Source organism: Fulvia fulva, chromosome 2, assembly GCF_020509005.1.
Source record: "Fulvia fulva chromosome 2, complete sequence".
NCBI classification, from domain to species: domain Eukaryota; kingdom Fungi; phylum Ascomycota; class Dothideomycetes; order Mycosphaerellales; family Mycosphaerellaceae; genus Fulvia; species Fulvia fulva.
Window position 1 is genome coordinate 1,347,960 of NC_063013.1, and position 17,818 is coordinate 1,365,777.

Genomic DNA, 17,818 nt, shown 5'->3' on the forward strand with positions numbered 1-17,818 from the left:
TCTTGATTGGGCAGTCTTCACTGCAAAACCATTCCAGAGATGTATGATCTTGTCGTTGCACAACTGACTTGAGTCCCGATATGCTGAATCACAACTTCAATGTGCCTATGCGACCGAGGATATCTGTGTCCTTGCTATTAGTGATCGAAATCGAGAGCAACGTGTACTGCAGTGGTCTGATGAAAGGTGTTAAACCAGACGCCGGAGATCGGAGTGATGAATTCCTCCGCTGCCACTTCTGCCCAGCCGCTGGTTCTGTTTCATAACAACGACAACTCTCGTCTGTACACCTGAGAAGGACGATGTACGAAGGGCGGCGACACCGTGAGCTTATTGCAAGGCATGATCTGAATGCTGGTGTTGTCAACGAGAGGGGGTTCCGTCAGCAAAAGTCCAAGCGACTGCAATGCTGCATTGCCAGACTTCCTGTCTTGAGACACCGACAGAATGCTTAACAAGCCTGACGAAACTATTTGAACTTGTGCTGTACGTGACGCCAGTTCGCCAGATCAGGATACTGTCGAACTGCGTTGCATGCCGATCTTCAATGGCACACGTTGTCAGCGTGCAATTACTTGCGCTTCAGCGATGCCCCACCGAACTACCCGAGGTGCATCAACATCATGTATGTGTAAGCTGGGATTCCGTCAGCTCATATATAAACACACCACTCATGAACGCTTTACGGCGACTTCTTTTCTTTGAGAAACAACTTTCCCCGCCAGCAACAACAACCACCCTCAGCACCATGGCAGACTACGGCAAGCTCCCAGCAGGCGTGAAGCTCGATGTGAAGCCATTCAAAGCCCACGTTGATGAACAGAAGCTGCAAGACTTCAAGACTCTGGCCAAACTCTCGCCAGTGGTGAGTATATGCGGGGAGTGCATACATTGATATCTGGGCCAGCAATGTCTCGAAATGGATGAGCTGTCTCATACTACGAGACTTGCCCTGTGCAGCACATACCAACGCAGCTCTCCCGAGAGACATTTCCAGCTCCGTCACGAACGATGGCTCTGTTGCCGCATCGCTGAGATTTGGCTAATCCATAATCTTTATAGGCTCCTGCGAACTACGAGAACTCCGACACATCAGTCGATCGCCGATATGGTGTCTCGAGAGACTGGATCCTGAACGCCAAGGACCACCTACTCAATCAGTTCGACTGGAGAAAGCAGGAAGACAAGATCAACAGCTATCCAAACTTCACAGCCCAGGTGAAGGACGACGTCGGCAACGATTTGACCATTCATTTCGTGGCGCTCTTCTCCGAGAAGAAGGACGCAATGCCTCTCGCGCTGTTCCATGGTTGGCCAGGCAGCTTCCTCGAATTTTTACAGATATTGGATCTCCTCAAGCAGAAATACGGCCCACAAGACCTGCCATATCACGTCATCGTACCCAGCATCCCCGGCTACGCCTACTCGTCAGGTCCACCTCTGAAGGGAGACTACGCTTTGGAGAATGCCTCAGAGGCTCTGAACAATCTCATGGTTGGACTGGGCTTTGGATCAGGCTACATTGCACAAGGTGGTGATCTTGGAGCCTTCGTCAGCCGCCACCTAGCGGCCCACAACGATGCCTGCAAAGGCATGCACCTCAACTTTGCCCCTATCCCACGCCCAAAGAATGCAGATGAACTAGAAATGTCCAAAGTTGAGCAGGACGCTCTGCCAAGAGGACTCTGGTTCCGCGAAGTTGGTGCTGCATATTCGCACGAGCACGGCACCCGCACAGCGACCATCGGACACTGTCTTAGTGCCAGCCCCATTGCTTTGCTCAGTTGGATCGGCGAGAAGTTCCTCGAGTGGTCAGATGAAGATCCACCACTTGACTTGATCTTGGAGAGCGTTACCTTGTACTGGATGACGGACTCTTTCCCAAGATGCATCTATCCATATCGTGGCGTAAGTCCGCATCTCCACCACCTCCTCGAAGAACTCGCTAACGATGTAGTTATCCGGCGACGATGAGCGTCCTCGCATTGCGAAGGTGAACGGTCGCGGACGCGAGCGACCATACGTCGAGAAGCCTTCAGGATACTCGTTCTTCCCGAAGGAGCTTGTGCCCATGCCAAAGAGCTGGGTCGCTCAGACCTGCAATATGGTATCTGCCTCGGTCCACGAGACTGGAGGTCACTTTGCGGTCAGTCCAAGATTGTGTAAAGCGCTACGCTGCTGTGGCCGTACTGACTGAAGTTGACAGGCGATGGAGAAGCCAAAAGAGCTCTTGGCCGATATTGAGGAGTACCTGCAAAAGGCGTGGACAGGCCAGTCTAGCAAGTTGTGAGCGATTGGCCAAGTCTGCTGACTTCTTTCGCAGCTTGAGCTCCAGCGAGCGATCAGCACACTCCGGCAAATTGAATCGTGGAACAGCTGCAAGGCAGGCGGTGTCGATTGCTGGAGATATTGGTAGTATTTCTCGTCAGATGCCACTACCACCCCGCGAAGGCATCAGCACGATCATACGACAACGAGCCTGCTGAACCAAAAACGACTTCTCGCTGCTCCGCCTCAACCTCATACTCCACAATGTCCCGCCCAGTGTAACCGTCGTCATCCTCGTCGCCTCGCATCGTCGGCGAGATTCGGAGCCCCGTCTGCTTGGGCCCAAGATTTTGACCCAGGTAATCCTCCAGAGTCCAAGTGTCGCCAACCCGCTCCGGCTCGAAGTGCTCATGCTTATCCCGCCAGAGAAATGCATGTGCAGCCACTGCGCGCCGCTTCTTCTCGAAAGTTCCTGCGTTCTGCCGTGATGGGATTTCAATCTCAACAACGACCTCCACAGTCTTGCGTTTTGCGAACGCTTTGTAGTGCTTGTGCAACTGAGTGCGGCTCTCTCTGCCGAGGCCGAAGACTACGATGCCCTGGACGTAGTCATGTGCTTTGGATGATTTCAGCACGCATGGCTGGAGAGTGGTAGGCTGCACGTGGCGGTGGAAGCCAGCGAGTAGACCTGGCGTCATTTTTCTGATGCAGTCTTCTGGAGAGCCTGTAGTCGTTAGCGGATCTGGAGCTGATGGGATGGCGCAACATATTGTGCGACTTACTTTTGCCTAGCAGGTTGGAAAGTGAACCTGGTGCCATGAACACATCGTGTATGAATGTGGGCTTGTACTTGAGGATGTCGTAGCTGCCGCCTTCTGAGATCATGTGCTCTTTGATCCGGTTATTCAAGGCGCGACTGTAGGCGACTGGTACCATTCCTGGACTTTTCGTCGGCATCTCTACGTGAAGGACGCTGGGCAGCGACTCGTCACTCTCATCACTGTCGCCAGTGCTGGTCTCGCTGGCGTCAGGCAGACTGAAAAGTTCTTGGTAGTCGCGGCGATTGTATGCTCTGCCGTTGCCGTCAAGATCCGGCACCAGAGCGTCCGCGACTTGGGACATATCGCCAGAAAGCTGTTTCCGGGGGTGCATCATCTTCTGAGCTTCTGTAACACCTTCTTGCTGGTTCATACGCCAATGCATAATGGTCGCTCGCTTGCGCAGATGGTTCCTGTAAAAGTGTTTGTGAGCACCGAAGCATGCCGTGCTGTACATGAATGGCACAGGCTGAGCAACGCGCGAAGCCGGTGACACACGTGGTCTCTCTGTCACATAAGGACCTTGGGAGTTTGGTGGCAGATCAAGAGCAATAGGGGGGACATCTCCGAGCAAGGATGAGGACTTCGACCACAGCATACCTTTTCGACGGCACGACATCTTGCCACCGAGGCTGGGAGGGTGCCATTCTGGAGCAGTACTCCCGATAGTCTTGTTGTATTAGAGGTATCAAAAGGGTGGCTGATGGTGGAGGTTGTGTGCTTTGATGTGGAAAGTGGAAAGTGGTCTCGCTCAGCTGGGAAGCTACCTCCTACCGAAGAGCCTTGTACCTTCCTCTAGACGTTTGGCCCGAAGACTTTTGGCAGGTCCTCTGAGTGATGTTGTAAGTGCTTACGATCATTGTCGAGAAAAGATCCTGCAGACCACCTTTCAATACTGTAGCACTGTCATCTGGCGGAGAGAGTGACGACCAAGTGAGGCGACACGCAATCTGTCTGCCGTCTCTACAGGTCGATGCATTCTGAGCCAGAGAATTGCGCACGGACATTGTGAGATGTCGTCTTGATGCACTGATAGAAGTTGGGACGCTCACACGAGAATGAGGCAAACGAAGCCTGTACCATGTTTCAAACCTTGATGGCAGAAGCCCGCGTACCTACATAGACCTGCAGTACGCGAAGATCCACCGGAGCAGCAGTGGCGACGAAGGTGGTGGTGAAAGAAATGAACAGACGCCTCAAAGCACGTGAATGGCGCGTGTGCGAAGTGAATGAGTGGCCAGGCGGCAACAAGACACGTCTTCATAATCAGGTCCATCAAGTTCGACAGAGTTCCGTGTTGGGAAACATCGAGCACGTGACTAGAAGCACGGACGTCGGCGTGTCGTGACGTTCGTTACAACACCGACCTTCACTTCACCAGCAATCAGAGCTCTTTTAAAACATCAACCTCCACCTCTTCCATCATCTGCATCAACACCGCCACTCCCTTCCACCATCCACCACAACCACCACCACCAAGGCTCACACAGCCAGCAGATAACACCACCACAACACCGCTCTTCACAACCACCGACAACAGCATCGCCTCCGGAGATAGGTGAGCAGCAGCTGTCGGAGCTCACAACATACGAGCCCACCACAACACAACCATCATGTCTGTGGAACCAGACAAGTCGACCAGCAAGCCTGCGGGCAAGGTCAAGCTCGACAATGATCCATCAGGCGCTGAGCGACGCGACGAGGACGCCACTGCGACGGCCATCCTCAAGAAGAAGAAGAAGCCTAACAGCTTGATTGTCACCGACGCCACCACTGACGATAACTCGATCCTCGCACTATCAAACAACACGATGGAGCAGCTGCAGCTCTTCCGCGGCGACACCGTGCTTGTCAAGGGCAAGAAGAGAAAGGATACAGTGCTCATCGTGCTCGCCGACGACGACCTTGATGATGGCTCCGCGCGCATGAACCGAGTGGTGAGACACAATCTTCGAGTCAAGCTGGGTGACGTCGTCACAGTCAACCCATGTCCCGACATCAAGTACGCCAAGCGTATCGCTGTCCTGCCCATGGCCGACACCATCGAGGGCCTCACTGGCTCGCTCTTCGATGTCTTCCTCGCTCCATACTTCCGCGAAGCCTACCGTCCAGTGCGACAAGGTGATCTCTTCACATGTAGAGCTGCGATGCGGACAGTCGAGTTCAAGGTCGTCGAGATTGACCCACCCGAGTACGGCATCGTCGCCCAGGACACGGTCATCCACTGCGAGGGCGAGCCCATTCAGCGTGAAGACGAGGAGGGCAACCTCAACGAGGTTGGTTACGATGACATTGGTGGATGTCGCAAGCAAATGGCGCAGGTTCGAGAGCTCGTCGAGCTTCCACTGAGACATCCTCAACTCTTCAAGTCCATTGGTATCAAGCCACCACGCGGTATCCTCATGTATGGTCCACCGGGTACTGGTAAGACACTGATGGCTCGCGCCGTCGCCAACGAAACCGGTGCTTTCTTCTTCCTGATCAACGGCCCTGAGATCATGTCAAAGATGGCTGGTGAGTCGGAGAGTAATCTGCGAAAGGCCTTTGAGGAGGCAGAGAAGAACAGCCCGGCGATCATCTTCATCGACGAGATCGACTCCATCGCACCAAAGCGTGAGAAGACCAACGGTGAGGTCGAACGCCGTGTTGTGTCTCAGCTACTCACCCTCATGGACGGCATGAAGGCGCGTTCCAACGTGGTCGTCATGGCTGCCACCAACCGTCCAAACTCCATCGATCCCGCCCTTCGTCGATTCGGCCGTTTCGATCGTGAGGTCGATATCGGCATTCCCGACCCAACCGGCCGTCTCGAGATTCTCGGCATCCACACAAAAAACATGAAGCTCGGTGACGACGTCGATCTCGAGTCGATCGCCGCCGAGACACACGGTTACGTCGGTTCGGATATTGCATCGCTCTGCTCCGAGGCAGCCATGCAGCAGATTCGTGAGAAGATGGACCTCATTGATCTCGATGAGGACACAATCGACGCCGAGGTGCTCGACAGCCTTGGTGTCACACAAGAGAACTTCCGCTTCGCCCTCGGCGTCAGCAACCCAAGCGCCCTTCGCGAGGTTGCCGTTGTTGAGGTGCCGAACGTCAAGTGGGACGACATCGGTGGTCTCGAGGACGTCAAGCGCGAGCTGGTCGAGAGCGTGCAATACCCAGTCGACCATCCCGAGAAGTTCCTCAAGTTCGGTCTCAGCCCGTCCCGCGGTGTGCTCTTCTACGGCCCACCAGGTACTGGTAAGACACTTCTTGCCAAGGCAGTCGCCAACGAGTGCGCCGCCAACTTCATCTCGGTCAAGGGTCCAGAACTGCTCTCCATGTGGTTCGGTGAGTCTGAATCCAACATCCGAGACATCTTCGACAAGGCTCGCGCGGCTGCACCTTGTGTTGTCTTCCTTGACGAACTGGATTCGATTGCCAAGTCTCGTGGTGGCAGCCAGGGTGATGCAGGTGGTGCGTCCGACCGTGTCGTCAACCAGCTTCTCACAGAGATGGATGGTATGACCAGCAAGAAGAATGTGTTCGTCATCGGCGCAACCAACCGTCCAGAGCAGCTTGACAATGCTCTGTGCCGTCCAGGTCGTCTTGACACTCTTGTCTACGTCCCACTTCCAGACCAAGAGGGACGTGAGAGCATCCTGAAGGCTCAGCTCCGCAAGACTCCAGTCGCTCCGGATGTCGATCTCAACTACATCGCCCAGAAGACCCACGGCTTCTCTGGTGCCGACTTGGGCTTCATCACCCAACGCGCTGTCAAGCTCGCCATCAAGGAGAGCATCGACATTGCGATCCGCAACAGCAAGGCAAAGGAGGCTGAGGCCGGTGATGACACCAAGATGGAGGAGGACGTTGACGAGGAGGACCCAGTACCAGAGCTCACGAAGCGTCACTTCGAGGAGGCAATGAGCATGGCTCGTCGCTCTGTCACAGACACTGAGATCCGGCGGTACGAGGCTTTCGCCCAGAGCATGAAGAGCAGCGCTGGTGGCAGTGCATTCTTCCGCTTCCCAGAGGGCGAGAACGGTGGTGCTGCTGAGCAGCAGAATGGTATGTGATCACATCAAATTTCGTAGGATACAGATGCTAACTTTTCTCACAGGCGCCGGGGAAGAGGATCTCTACGATTAAGCTACCTAATGGGTTATGGCTGGATAGGGGGTAAATCGCTAGCTGGCTGCATTCAACGACGCAGCAAGGCTTGACGTGATAGCATGGGATGGCGTTTTACGCTGCAACGATAGAATGTTTCATTAGCTCGCCACGTGGCGATTGAGAACAATGCATCTGCCTTATTCGCGGCTCGAACCTCAGCTAACCTTCGTTCTGCCGCGATTTGGTGTAGCTGTGCCTGTGCAAGCTCTGCATCGGCCTCGGACTCTCGAATGCAGCGTCGTAGTTCCGCCTCATCATCCTCGTCCATCTTGCGCTTCTTGTGTTTGATGCGAGACGATGCCTGTTGAACTGCAGCTTCCCGACTGTTGTCGTTGGAGACAAAACCGTGATCGTCTTCAATACCTGGCTCCCTCTTGACTGGAAGAGGATCCTCATCATCTTCGTCGTCGTCAGCGTGACAACAGCCCGCGGAAGGTCGTTTTGTTTGCCGCGTAGTACTGGGAGGTTTGCTGTACTTCGTCACTTCGTTGTACGACACCGTCTTTTTGAAGACCTCCTGTTTGCGCTCGAGCTTCACTTCCGCTGGTGGTGAACTTGATGTTCGGACTTGCGATCCGGTCTTCATCAATGACGCAGCGATGGTCTCCTTTATCTCATCGTCGCTGGACTCGTCCGCGCTAACACCGCCACTGTCAGACGTGTCTGGGTTCTCAGACGGCGTGTCTGGTGTCGTTCGAAGAAGGTTGCGAAGTTCGAAAATAGTCGGCTGGCTATGTGTGCCCGAAATGGGCGTAAACCAACTCGGTCTGATAGCTTTTGGGACATCTTCATGTTTATGGTACCACGTCACCGGCGGAAACGTCGAATGGTAGTCGTCCACTTTCGCTGATGCGGCACTTAGATGGCCTCGTTGAATGAAGACTGCAATGCAGCCTTGGTTTGCGACGCCGGTTTCTTGCCATAGGGTCTCTGTGCTGTGCTCTTCGACGTGCCCTGGATGGATTTGTTAGATGATGTCAAAGAGCGGTGTGGGATACGGCAAACTCACCTACCGCCCTGCTACCCTGACTACTTTCCCGGGTGCAATCTTCGCGGATGCTGTATGGATGCAGTCTCCCGGAACCTGGCCGGCCATGTCGCAAACCGAGTGCCCGACAGCTTGGGTCTCGTAAGGCACGGCCTGTGGGAGCGGTGTTGGTTATATGCAGCGGCCTTCACACAGTCACAGACGTTGGAGTGTGCAGGCTATCGCCAGTGAGAGCCTCCCGAATCTTGACTACGGCTTTGTCCACTTCCGTCGCTTTCACTGGACGGCTGGAGTTCAGCTCCTCAGCTCCCGTCGGCATCCATGTCCCTCCTCATATTACAAAGCTCCTCTCTGGTCAGGCATTTGCATTGCTGCCTGTGGACTCGTTGAGACCCAGTTCTATGTCTGGTGGCAAGAGCGAACCTTGAAATTGGGCAAGCCGTGCAAGCAGAGGAATCGGCAGACCTTCCAACTCTGACTCGCGGAGTCGCGTGGCCAAGAGAGGCACAGAGGTTCGCGTCGACCACGCGCTTCCTCCTCTCCCATATCACCAACGGTCATTGTCAAGGCTCGAGAAGTCTTGAACTTGTTCGTCGTGAGTGTGATGCGGAGTCTGTGGACATACTGCGGGAAAGAGAGCCACTCGCTGAAGTACAGGTACTAACAAACGTCTGGGAGAAGACGGGGTTCGTCAGCATCAACGAAGGACCACAGTGGCTGAGATCTCCAGACGGGTCATGGCAAGGTCTCGTCTACAGCTGCGGTGCGAGCTGGACAAAGGATTACAAGATGGCGACTCTCAGATTTGTTGGTAAAGATCCACTTGATCCCGATTCTTGGGAGAAGAGTTCAGGACCACTGCTACAGAATGCAGAGCAGGGTGGTCCCTATGGCCCAGGTCATGGCAGCTTCTTGCATTTCGACGACATCACAGTCTGCCTGTTTCACGCTACAGACAAGGATACCGATGGTAATCAGGGTCGCAAATGTCGACTGCAGAGAGTGTTCTGGACGGAGGATGGACCGTACATGGGCCAAACTGTGGGGCATACCACGATCTGCGAACTTTTGCGGAGGACTCCTTGACAAACATCAGAGACCTCAGGTACGACACAATCTGTCGACTCTCGCCAGCAGTCTGCGACAAAGATTAGATCTTCACGCAAATCCGCGGTACACTGCCTCATCGTGCCGTTGAAGATAGCAGTCTGGTGTATGTGCGCGAATGGAAGCATCCTGACCAGAAACCATCAGCCTTGGTGTTTCTCTGTTGAACTTCATCGGTCCGTTCTTCGAGGGCCTTCCGCGGACATTGGCGTTACTGTTCATGACGGTTCTGGAATACGTAACACACTGCTCTTCGTTCAATGATCAGGAATCGTATGTCAACAATGAGTCGGACTCTTTCTCGGGGTCGTAGATCTCTCCCCTCAGGCTTGGCTCTTGGTATAGCGGAGCCGTTCCAGGAGCTGCGCCATCTGACGGCAGCGGCAATCTTGGCAGGGCATCCTTCGACGTCAGCATTGTGTTTTCCTGCAGACTGATGCAACTTTGTTCCCGCATGCCCATGGACGTGTGGTAATGAACTTGCTCCCAGATCGACTCAATTCTGCCGAGAAGAGACACGTCGGCCTTATTGTCGATGCAATACGCCGTGCATGTGCGTATAAGCATCTGTATGATGGAGTGCAGTCTTCAATGCACGCCCCTCCCTTGACCTAGTCAAGGTTCCCAAGTTGGGTGTAGCAACATGGGATTCAAAAGCGAGGCGAATGCACTGCAACTTTCAATCGTGGAGTAGTGGACAAACGACTCTACCCTTTTGCCTAGCATGCATTTTCTAGTTGGAGCTGCCATTGCGGCAACTGCTTCTGCCAGAGCACTGTTACCAAGACAAGATAACGCTGCAGCGTGTCCAGGGTATACTGCCACTAACGTCCAAACATCAGGAACAGGCTTGACGGCTGACCTAGCTCTTGCTGGTCCTGCATGCAATAGCTACGGAAAGGACATCGAGGATCTGAAGCTTACAGTCAACTACGACACTGGTAGGTGAACCGCTCAGACCAACCTGCGCTCCACTGACACAAGTCAGAAAAGAGGCTACACGTCAAGATCGAAGATGCCGCAGCAATTGCGTACCAGGTGCCTGTCAGCGTGTTTCCATCTCCCGACAGCTCAAGCTCGGTATCGCCAGAGCAAGCAGAACTGACCTTTGAGCACAAAACTTCACCCTTCAGTTTCCGCGTTGTCCGCAAGGCTAGCGGTGAAGTCCTCTTCGACTCATCTGCCGCTCCTCTCGTCTTCCAAGACCAGTATCTCCGCCTGCGGACATCACTGCCCGAGAGTCCGAACCTCTATGGTCTAGGAGAGCATTCGGACAACTTCAAACTCAACGCCACCAATTACACACGCACGCTCTGGTCGCGTGACAGCTACGGTATTCCAGAGGGCACGAACCTTTATGGAAACCACCCTGTATATTTCGACCACCGAGGTGAGGATGGCACGCACGGCGTGTTCCTTCTTTCTAGCTCCGGAATGGACGTGAAGATCGACAATGTCGGTGGACAACACTTGGAGTACAACTTGATCTCAGGAATCCTGGATCTGTATTTCGTGGCGGGACCAGCACCTACTGAAGTCAGCAAGCAGTACGCTGAGATTGCAGGACTACCTGCCATGATGTAAGCTAACTATAGGCAACTTCCTAGGTCCACCAGCTGACATAGATGCAGGCCGTATTGGGGATTCGGATTTCACCAGTGCCGATATGGCTACAGGGACTTCTATGCAGTAGCCGAAGTGGTCACGAACTACTCCTCCGCCGGTATTCCTCTAGAAACGATGTGGACAGACATTGACTGTAAGCAAGAACCTAAAGGTACTCGCGGGAACATGAACACTCCGCTGACATTTAGCAACAAGACATGTATGCGAGATACATCATGACGACTGACCCTGATCGATTCCCTATGGAGCGGATGCGAGATATCGTTGACTACCTGCACGAGCATGATCAGCACTACGTCGTGATGGTCGACCCTGCTGTAGCATATCAAGAGGAGAAGTACGACAACCTGCCCTACGACACTTTCCTAACAGCTCGTGACAATGGCTACTTCGTCTACAAGAATGGCACTGTCTACCGGGGAGTCGTCTGGCCCGGTGTCACGGCTTTCCCGGATTGGTTCCATCCTGATACTCAGGAGTATTGGAACAACGAGTTTTTGGACTTCTTCAACGCCGAAGATGGCCTGGACATTGATGCCCTATGGATAGACATGAATGAGGTATGTCTGCTGACCTGGTCGCGATGTATTCATGATATGATCTTGACTGACGTTCTTAACAGGCTGCCAACTTCAACTACTTTGGCGACGATCCTGATGAGACTACCGAAGAACGCGGATTTCCTCCAACACGACCCGAGCTTAGATCGCAACCCCGACCAATCCCGGGCTTTGGCCCAGAATTCCAGCCTGGCGCTGCTCCATACCCTCCCGACCAGTATGTCTATGCTCCCCCTTGGCTGGCACCAGACTCGAATCCCAACGATGCCAAGAAACGGTTTATTGATGCCTCCCCGATCAAGCGCGAGGTCAAGCGTCAGTCTCCAGAGTCTCCCAATGGAGCTGCACTCATTGGATACCCCGATCGCGACTTCCTTGCTCCACCTTATCAAATCAACAACGAGAACACATTCGAAGCCTACGGAGGACTATCAAACTTCACATTGGATACTGACATCGTTCACTACGATGGTCATGTCGAACTTGATGTGCACAATCTTTACGGCACTATGATGTCTGAAGCCTCACGGACCGCTATGCTAGCCAGGCGACCTACCAGGAGGCCGATGGTCATCACTCGTTCGACGTTTGCCGGCGCAGGCAGAAGCGTCGGAAAGTGGCTTGGTGATAATCTCAGCACATGGGCACAGTATCGCAATTCGATCCAAGGCATGCTGAATTTTGCTACGCTGTTCCAAGTACCCATGGTTGGCTCCGATATCTGCGGATTTGGTGGGAACACCACGTCCACCTTGTGTGCTCGCTGGGCCACTCTGGGAGCATTCTACACTTTTTCGAGGAACCACAACGGAGACACGTCGATTCCGCAAGAGTTCTACCTGTGGGACCTGGTCGCTGAAGCAGCTCGCAATGCCTTCGATATCAGGTACAAGCTACTGGACTACATCTACACTGCCTTCCACAAGCAGACCATTGATGGTACCCCAGTCATCAACCCGCTCTTCTTCCTATACCCACACGACACGAACACCTTCGGCAACCAACTCCAATTCTTCTACGGAGATTCGATCCTCGTCTCGCCAGTCACTGAGGAGAACTCGACGAGTGTGACAATCTATCTTCCCGTCGATCGCTTCTACACCTGGGGTTCATGGGAGGTCGTCGAAGGTCGCGGTGCAGAGATCACCCTCAACAACATTAGCTTCACCGAGATCCCGCTCCACGTCCGCGGTGGCAGCGTCCTGCCTGTTCGACAAAAGTCTGGATATACCACTACGGAAACGCGCAAGCAACCTTTCGAAATCATTGTTGCTCCAGACCGGGAAGGGAAGGCTAGTGGCTCGCTGTATCTCGACGACGGTGACAGTATTGAACAGGATGCTACTTCAGAGATCGAGTTTGAGTATGCCGATGGAGAGCTCGAGATCACTGGTACTTTTGGATACACTGCTGAAAGTATCCGGATCGCGGCTGTGACTGTGCTTGGTGGATCGAAGGAGTACCATGGACATCCTTCGTGGCGCCATGGAGGTAAGGGGAAGAGTGGTCGTAAAGGACCAAGAGATGACGCGCATGGCGAATGGACGCACAGCGAGGAGAGTGGTGCTACGACGGTGGCCGTCGACCAGCCGCTTGATGGAGAGCTGACCGTTAGCGTATAGCAGTCTGCTCATGATGAGCAGACGTCGAACAGAGCTGGAATATAAAGGGCCATCGTAACGCGCGTGAGCGATCTCCGGGTTTCTACGACGTTGTTCCGCGATTCTAACATGCTGCGCGTGGTGTTCGAAATTGTCGTCTGCAGCGTCTCTGCTGGAAATGTCTTCATGGTTCGCAACGCGCTCCTTGGTCCATGGCCTGGTCCATATGAGCCAGAGATTCTACTTGGTCATCTGAAGGTGCCAAAGAGCTGGGCCCAGATGATGGGGTTATGATAGTCGGGATCTTGTCCAGGCCAGATGAGGTGACGACTGCAGAGACTGGGGTTACACGCATTTCAATGCATTTGAGCAGAATCTCATTGCACCAAAGATCCGTCGACGAAGGAAGGTGTCTCCCGCTGGCACAGTGATGCTCGTCAAGAGTGCTCGACTTCCAGTTGTCTCACTCTCCCACAGTCCTTCATGGTATCCCATGCAGCATCCGCGGCACACACAATTGAACCTCGCCACACAGGTCCACAACATCACCCGGCAAAAGTCCCTTTCCATCATTCGTTTCCAACATTCCTCGGACCACATCATACAGCACCTCAGGCGCCTCTCCAATTTGCAACCGAGGCCGCTTCCTCATCCCACCCTGCCAATAACACCTCACCTCCATCCTAAACTGCCTGCTCGCACCCAGATCCAGCATGACAGCAGGAGCACTAACCGCACTCGAAGTCTTCAACGAATAGTGTCTGATCCGCCGGAATTGATCGGCTCCAGCAGCTTCGCACCACGCACCGAATGTGAGCAGCTTCTTCTCATAACGCAGGTCCTGGGCTAAGGGTAATTCCATCACATCTTTGACGTTGAATTGGAAGGTGTTGACTTCGAAGTATAGCGGTAGACTCTCCTGCCGAACCTGTCTGTTGACGTGCGTGACTGCCGGGAGGCGAAGGACAAAGGCATCTCGTGGGATGAAGACGCGTGGGGAGATGGGGAGGTCTGAGAGCACTGCGAAGGCGAAGATGTGTTCGCGGAGCTCTGCTGGGAGGTCTAAGAGGCGGAAGTGGTGTGGTATTTTGCCGTCTCCGGGTTGAGATGGCATTCTCAAACGATTGTTGATGGCATTGTGATGACGAAGCCCATATGCAAGACGTCGAGCTTGAGCTCATCCCTCACGTGAGCTCCCACAGACAGGTGCGTAGTCTATACAGCTCAGTACAATAACGCCTTACTGAATCTGCCCTCGGCATTCCATTTCTTCTTCAAAGAAGAGCGGGATAGGCACGTATTCCTAACGAGAGGTACAGCTAAGCTGCAATCCTTCACAGTATGTCAGCGAGGATTGCAAGCATCCAATTCCAAACACATCGTGTCAACCCACGCGCGAAAGCTTCTACGCGAGACCTGCGCTCTGTAGTCACCTCCATAAGGCAACACATTGGAGTCCATTTTTCTCTACCTACCCAGATAGGTAGGCAGGTCTTTCATGAGTCTTTCTGCATTTCTTCACCCTGTCGTAGGCAGCATCACTATAGTACAATCGAGACTCGCAAGATACAGGGGTCGCTCGCGTTACGTCTGTTGCGACATCAGGCATACTATGCCGGAGTAGCTCCAGCATCGCCTCGTCCACGGCCTCTGTAATTGCCACGGGGAGCGCTGTCGCCGCCAAATCCACCGCGACCACCAGGGTACCCTCCTCCTCCACCTCGGCCACGACCAAAGCCACGTCCACGGCCGCGCCCTCTGCCACGGTAGCCACCGGCGTTATCGACGCTACCCTGTCCGAACGTCTCCATGTTCTTCGATCGTTCCTCACGGCGCATTGTGCGTCCGTCGAACTCTGCCTGCTGCTGCTCTGCACGATCCTTGAGGTCGCTGCTGATGTTGTCGAAGAATGATGATTTCTTGTCGTAGGTCTGCTTCGGTGGGATAACCACGTCGTCTGTTTCAGTATGTCCGTTCGTGACCGATGCGATTGGATCCGCCTGGTCGCCGTTGACAGGGCTCGTGACTGGGCTTCCGCTCGCGATGGCCTCCTTGACCAAGTCCTGCTTGTTAAACTTTGCGTTCGCGGTCTCGAAGTCGAAGTCTTCCTTTGGCACCTCGACTGTCTTCTGTGTGCTTTCGCGTCTTCCACCACGTGCACCTCTCTCAGCACCCCGCCCACGTCCGCGGCCTCTTGTCTGACCTTCTTGCACTCTCATCTGGTTGACCTTCTGTGTGAGGTTGTCCACTGCTCCTGCACTGTTCGTTGCGCCAAGTTTCGCCATAGCAGCTGCGACTGCGGCTGTCGCAGCTTCTGTGGCATTCGAGGCATTCGGAGTGGGTTGCGCAGCCGGAGCCGGAGCTGGTGCAGGCGCTTGTTGTGCAGGGGCTGCAGGCTTAGGTTGCTGCTTCGGTACGGCTGGGCTAGCGGATGGCAGAGGAACTGCAACTCTGTTGTTTGGCTTTTGGGCTGGCTTCGCGGCAGGTGGCTGTTGCGCTTGGGTCGCAGCCGATGGAGCTGTTGCGGCAGCTGTCGAAGGCTTAGAGTCGACCGGAGGTGGAGGTCCCGTAGCCTTGCTGTTGCCAGCAGGAGTGCCGGACATTTCGACAGGGTTTTGTTCTGATTGCTGAGCAGGTGGCTGAGACGCTGGGTTTGGGCCTGGCTGCGGCGTGTTCTGCTTGCTTCCAATGGGTGCTTGTTGCTGCTGGCCTTGCATCTGCTGTTGCGGTGGTCGCTGCTGCTGGTTCATGTGACCTGGAGGACCAATCGGTTGCTGCTGTGGTGGGAATGGACCTGGCGGACCTGGCGGAAAGCCATGACCTGGTGGTGGAGGACCATAGCCCATGGGGCCTGGGCCGTAGCCAGGCGGAGGCGGACCATATCCCATTCCATAGCCTGGTACTGCGCCGGGCTGACCTGGAAATCCGTGAGCGCCACCGGGGCCTTGGAATCGCGGGGGCTGCTGAAACTGGTTCGGTGGTGGGCCTGGGTAACCAAGATGCTGTTGTTGCTGAAACTGTGGTGGAGGAGGGCCGCCGCACTGGTTCTGCTGCTGCTGGGCAGAACCCTGTGGTTGCTGTTGTTGACCAGACTGTACATCAAGTCAGCGAATGCCCCTGCCAACGCGACTCGTGAGTGCTATGCGGCAAGTTGGGTAGAGGGTCAGAAGGAAGGCAACTGGAAATATCCACATGGTTTTTGCGCCATCGGTAGTGTTGTGTTTTTCATCCAAATATGCTTCATCATGTGGTGGGGAAGTATCATGTGCTTGCTCTTACGTACCCCTAGAATCGCAGGATCATTCGGCATCTGCGGTGGGCGGTTCTCTTTCGGCGGCGCGAGGATGGTGAGGTCTTTGACATCGCTGCCACGGAAGACAATGCCATCGTAGACGACGTCCGAGCCGGGGATCTCCTCTGCGGGATTGCCCTTTCGTCCTTCGGTGCCGTGGCATTGGACATCCTTGAGGGAGACGGTGGCCGTTTCGCTGTCTATCGACTGCAGGGTGCCCACATATCTGCCACCTGTTAGCGGCGGTCGTGTGAGCGCTGTCGCATTGCGATGGGGCGGCACACTTGATGTCGGACTTGGAGATGAGCGAGATGCGCGAGCCAATGTACTCGGACATGGTGGCTGCTGTATCGCGGGGGTGGTGTCTGTGTGGGGAGTATGTTATGTTGTTTGGACGTGGTGCAGGCGTCGGGTGTGCCCCAAAAGCTGGAGTCAAGCTTCGTGTTTCAGATCGCCGAAACCAAAGCTTCACATGCGATCGTCCAGCCACTCACATTCCACTCACTGTCACCACACGACATCGAGTCAGGCACATGGTGAAGCAGCGTCGTACTCGGCAACATGGGCTCGGAAGCACAGCAGACTGAGCTGGACAGCACCCTGGTATTCCACCAACTGGACAGCTACCCATGGTCCGAGGATGAGGAATTCCAAGGAGGACTCAGAGCGATTCTGGGCTCAGTGCAGGATCCTCAACAAGTCGGCCACCTCACCTTGCGAGCCAAATGCTACTACTACGCACGGAAGGCAGGGACATCTGTCGACTTCGACGGCTACAAGAGATGGGTAGAGCAACAGAACCACGAGGGCGAGACAAATGGTGCCGAGGATGGATGGTCTATCTTGGACAGTGAGCCACCTGCACAGGCAGACTCCAGTGGTGGCATGGCAGATGCGCCGAAGCCTGCAAGTTTTGCTGACATCTGTGACATGATTGCCGAGGGCAAGCCGATTCCTGGCATCAAGGACATTCCGGATACGATCCTCGAAGGACAAGCTTCGGAGAGCAAATCTGACGAAAGGAAGAAGCCGTGGGAGAAGGCTGCGAGCAGTGCGGACGATAAGCCGAGCTGGATGAAGTGATGTTGGTGGAGGGCTATCGTTTGGATATATAATGCTCAGTATGCCCACATAGGACATACCACACTACTAGAACGCTTCGATCTGGACGCCACTGGCACTTCCCATGAGCATCCAACCCAGAAGGAAGATGCCACGACCGGACTCTGCAAAGCACAAGGCTGGTATGCTCGGGGATGAAGGTCGATGACACTGAACGTCGCCCCCTGCCTTGACATCAATGTAGCAGCCAAGGGATATCGATCGCGGCCATGGACCGCGCTCGCTTGAGCGATGCTGCCATGCCAGGCATTGGTCGCTATACTCCACACTACCCC

General features: G+C 54.5%; 9 protein-coding genes across 9 annotated transcripts; 5 read left to right on the plus strand and 4 right to left on the minus strand.

The window, feature by feature from the left end:
* Window positions 1-673: 673 nt before the first annotated feature.
* Window positions 674-2,290, plus strand: CLAFUR5_02648 (Putative epoxide hydrolase; the record flags this gene model as incomplete). The annotated part of the gene is made up of 4 exons (XM_047901796.1): window positions 674-865; window positions 1,063-1,908; window positions 1,958-2,146; window positions 2,207-2,290. The coding sequence occupies 4 exons, from the start codon at window positions 674-676 to the stop codon at window positions 2,288-2,290; spliced, it is 1,311 nt and encodes a 436-aa protein (XP_047758004.1).
* A 145-nt stretch (window positions 2,291-2,435) lies between these two features.
* On the minus strand, window positions 2,436-3,471 carry CLAFUR5_02649 (uncharacterized protein; the record flags this gene model as incomplete). Its single annotated transcript, XM_047901797.1, has 2 exons — window positions 2,436-2,992; window positions 3,051-3,471. The coding sequence occupies 2 exons, from the start codon at window positions 3,469-3,471 to the stop codon at window positions 2,436-2,438; spliced, it is 978 nt and encodes a 325-aa protein (XP_047758005.1).
* A 1,228-nt stretch (window positions 3,472-4,699) lies between these two features.
* On the plus strand, window positions 4,700-7,223 carry CLAFUR5_02650 (Cell division control protein 48; the record flags this gene model as incomplete). Its single annotated transcript, XM_047901798.1, has 2 exons — window positions 4,700-7,142; window positions 7,195-7,223. The coding sequence occupies 2 exons, from the start codon at window positions 4,700-4,702 to the stop codon at window positions 7,221-7,223; spliced, it is 2,472 nt and encodes an 823-aa protein (XP_047758774.1).
* Window positions 7,224-7,275: 52 nt separating this feature from the next.
* CLAFUR5_02651 (uncharacterized protein) lies at window positions 7,276-8,554 on the minus strand (the record flags this gene model as incomplete). Its single annotated transcript, XM_047901799.1, has 3 exons — window positions 7,276-8,201; window positions 8,257-8,306; window positions 8,439-8,554. 3 exons carry the CDS (start codon window positions 8,552-8,554, stop codon window positions 7,276-7,278), a joined length of 1,092 nt encoding a protein of 363 aa, XP_047758773.1.
* A 470-nt stretch (window positions 8,555-9,024) lies between these two features.
* On the plus strand, window positions 9,025-9,321 carry CLAFUR5_02652 (uncharacterized protein; the record flags this gene model as incomplete). The annotated part of the gene is made up of 1 exon (XM_047901800.1): window positions 9,025-9,321. One exon carries the CDS (start codon window positions 9,025-9,027, stop codon window positions 9,319-9,321), a length of 297 nt encoding a protein of 98 aa, XP_047758776.1.
* Window positions 9,322-10,066: 745 nt separating this feature from the next.
* CLAFUR5_02653 (putative alpha/beta-glucosidase agdC) lies at window positions 10,067-13,150 on the plus strand (the record flags this gene model as incomplete). Its single annotated transcript, XM_047901801.1, has 5 exons — window positions 10,067-10,283; window positions 10,331-10,922; window positions 10,974-11,101; window positions 11,164-11,528; window positions 11,591-13,150. 5 exons carry the CDS (start codon window positions 10,067-10,069, stop codon window positions 13,148-13,150), a joined length of 2,862 nt encoding a protein of 953 aa, XP_047758775.1.
* Window positions 13,151-13,610: 460 nt separating this feature from the next.
* On the minus strand, window positions 13,611-14,243 carry CLAFUR5_02654 (uncharacterized protein; the record flags this gene model as incomplete). The annotated part of the gene is made up of 1 exon (XM_047901802.1): window positions 13,611-14,243. One exon carries the CDS (start codon window positions 14,241-14,243, stop codon window positions 13,611-13,613), a length of 633 nt encoding a protein of 210 aa, XP_047758778.1.
* A 496-nt stretch (window positions 14,244-14,739) lies between these two features.
* On the minus strand, window positions 14,740-16,758 carry CLAFUR5_02655 (uncharacterized protein; the record flags this gene model as incomplete). The annotated part of the gene is made up of 3 exons (XM_047901803.1): window positions 14,740-16,221; window positions 16,413-16,647; window positions 16,706-16,758. 3 exons carry the CDS (start codon window positions 16,756-16,758, stop codon window positions 14,740-14,742), a joined length of 1,770 nt encoding a protein of 589 aa, XP_047758777.1.
* Window positions 16,759-16,982: 224 nt separating this feature from the next.
* CLAFUR5_02656 (uncharacterized protein) lies at window positions 16,983-17,504 on the plus strand (the record flags this gene model as incomplete). Its single annotated transcript, XM_047901804.1, has 1 exon — window positions 16,983-17,504. One exon carries the CDS (start codon window positions 16,983-16,985, stop codon window positions 17,502-17,504), a length of 522 nt encoding a protein of 173 aa, XP_047758780.1.
* Window positions 17,505-17,818: the final 314 nt, after the last annotated feature.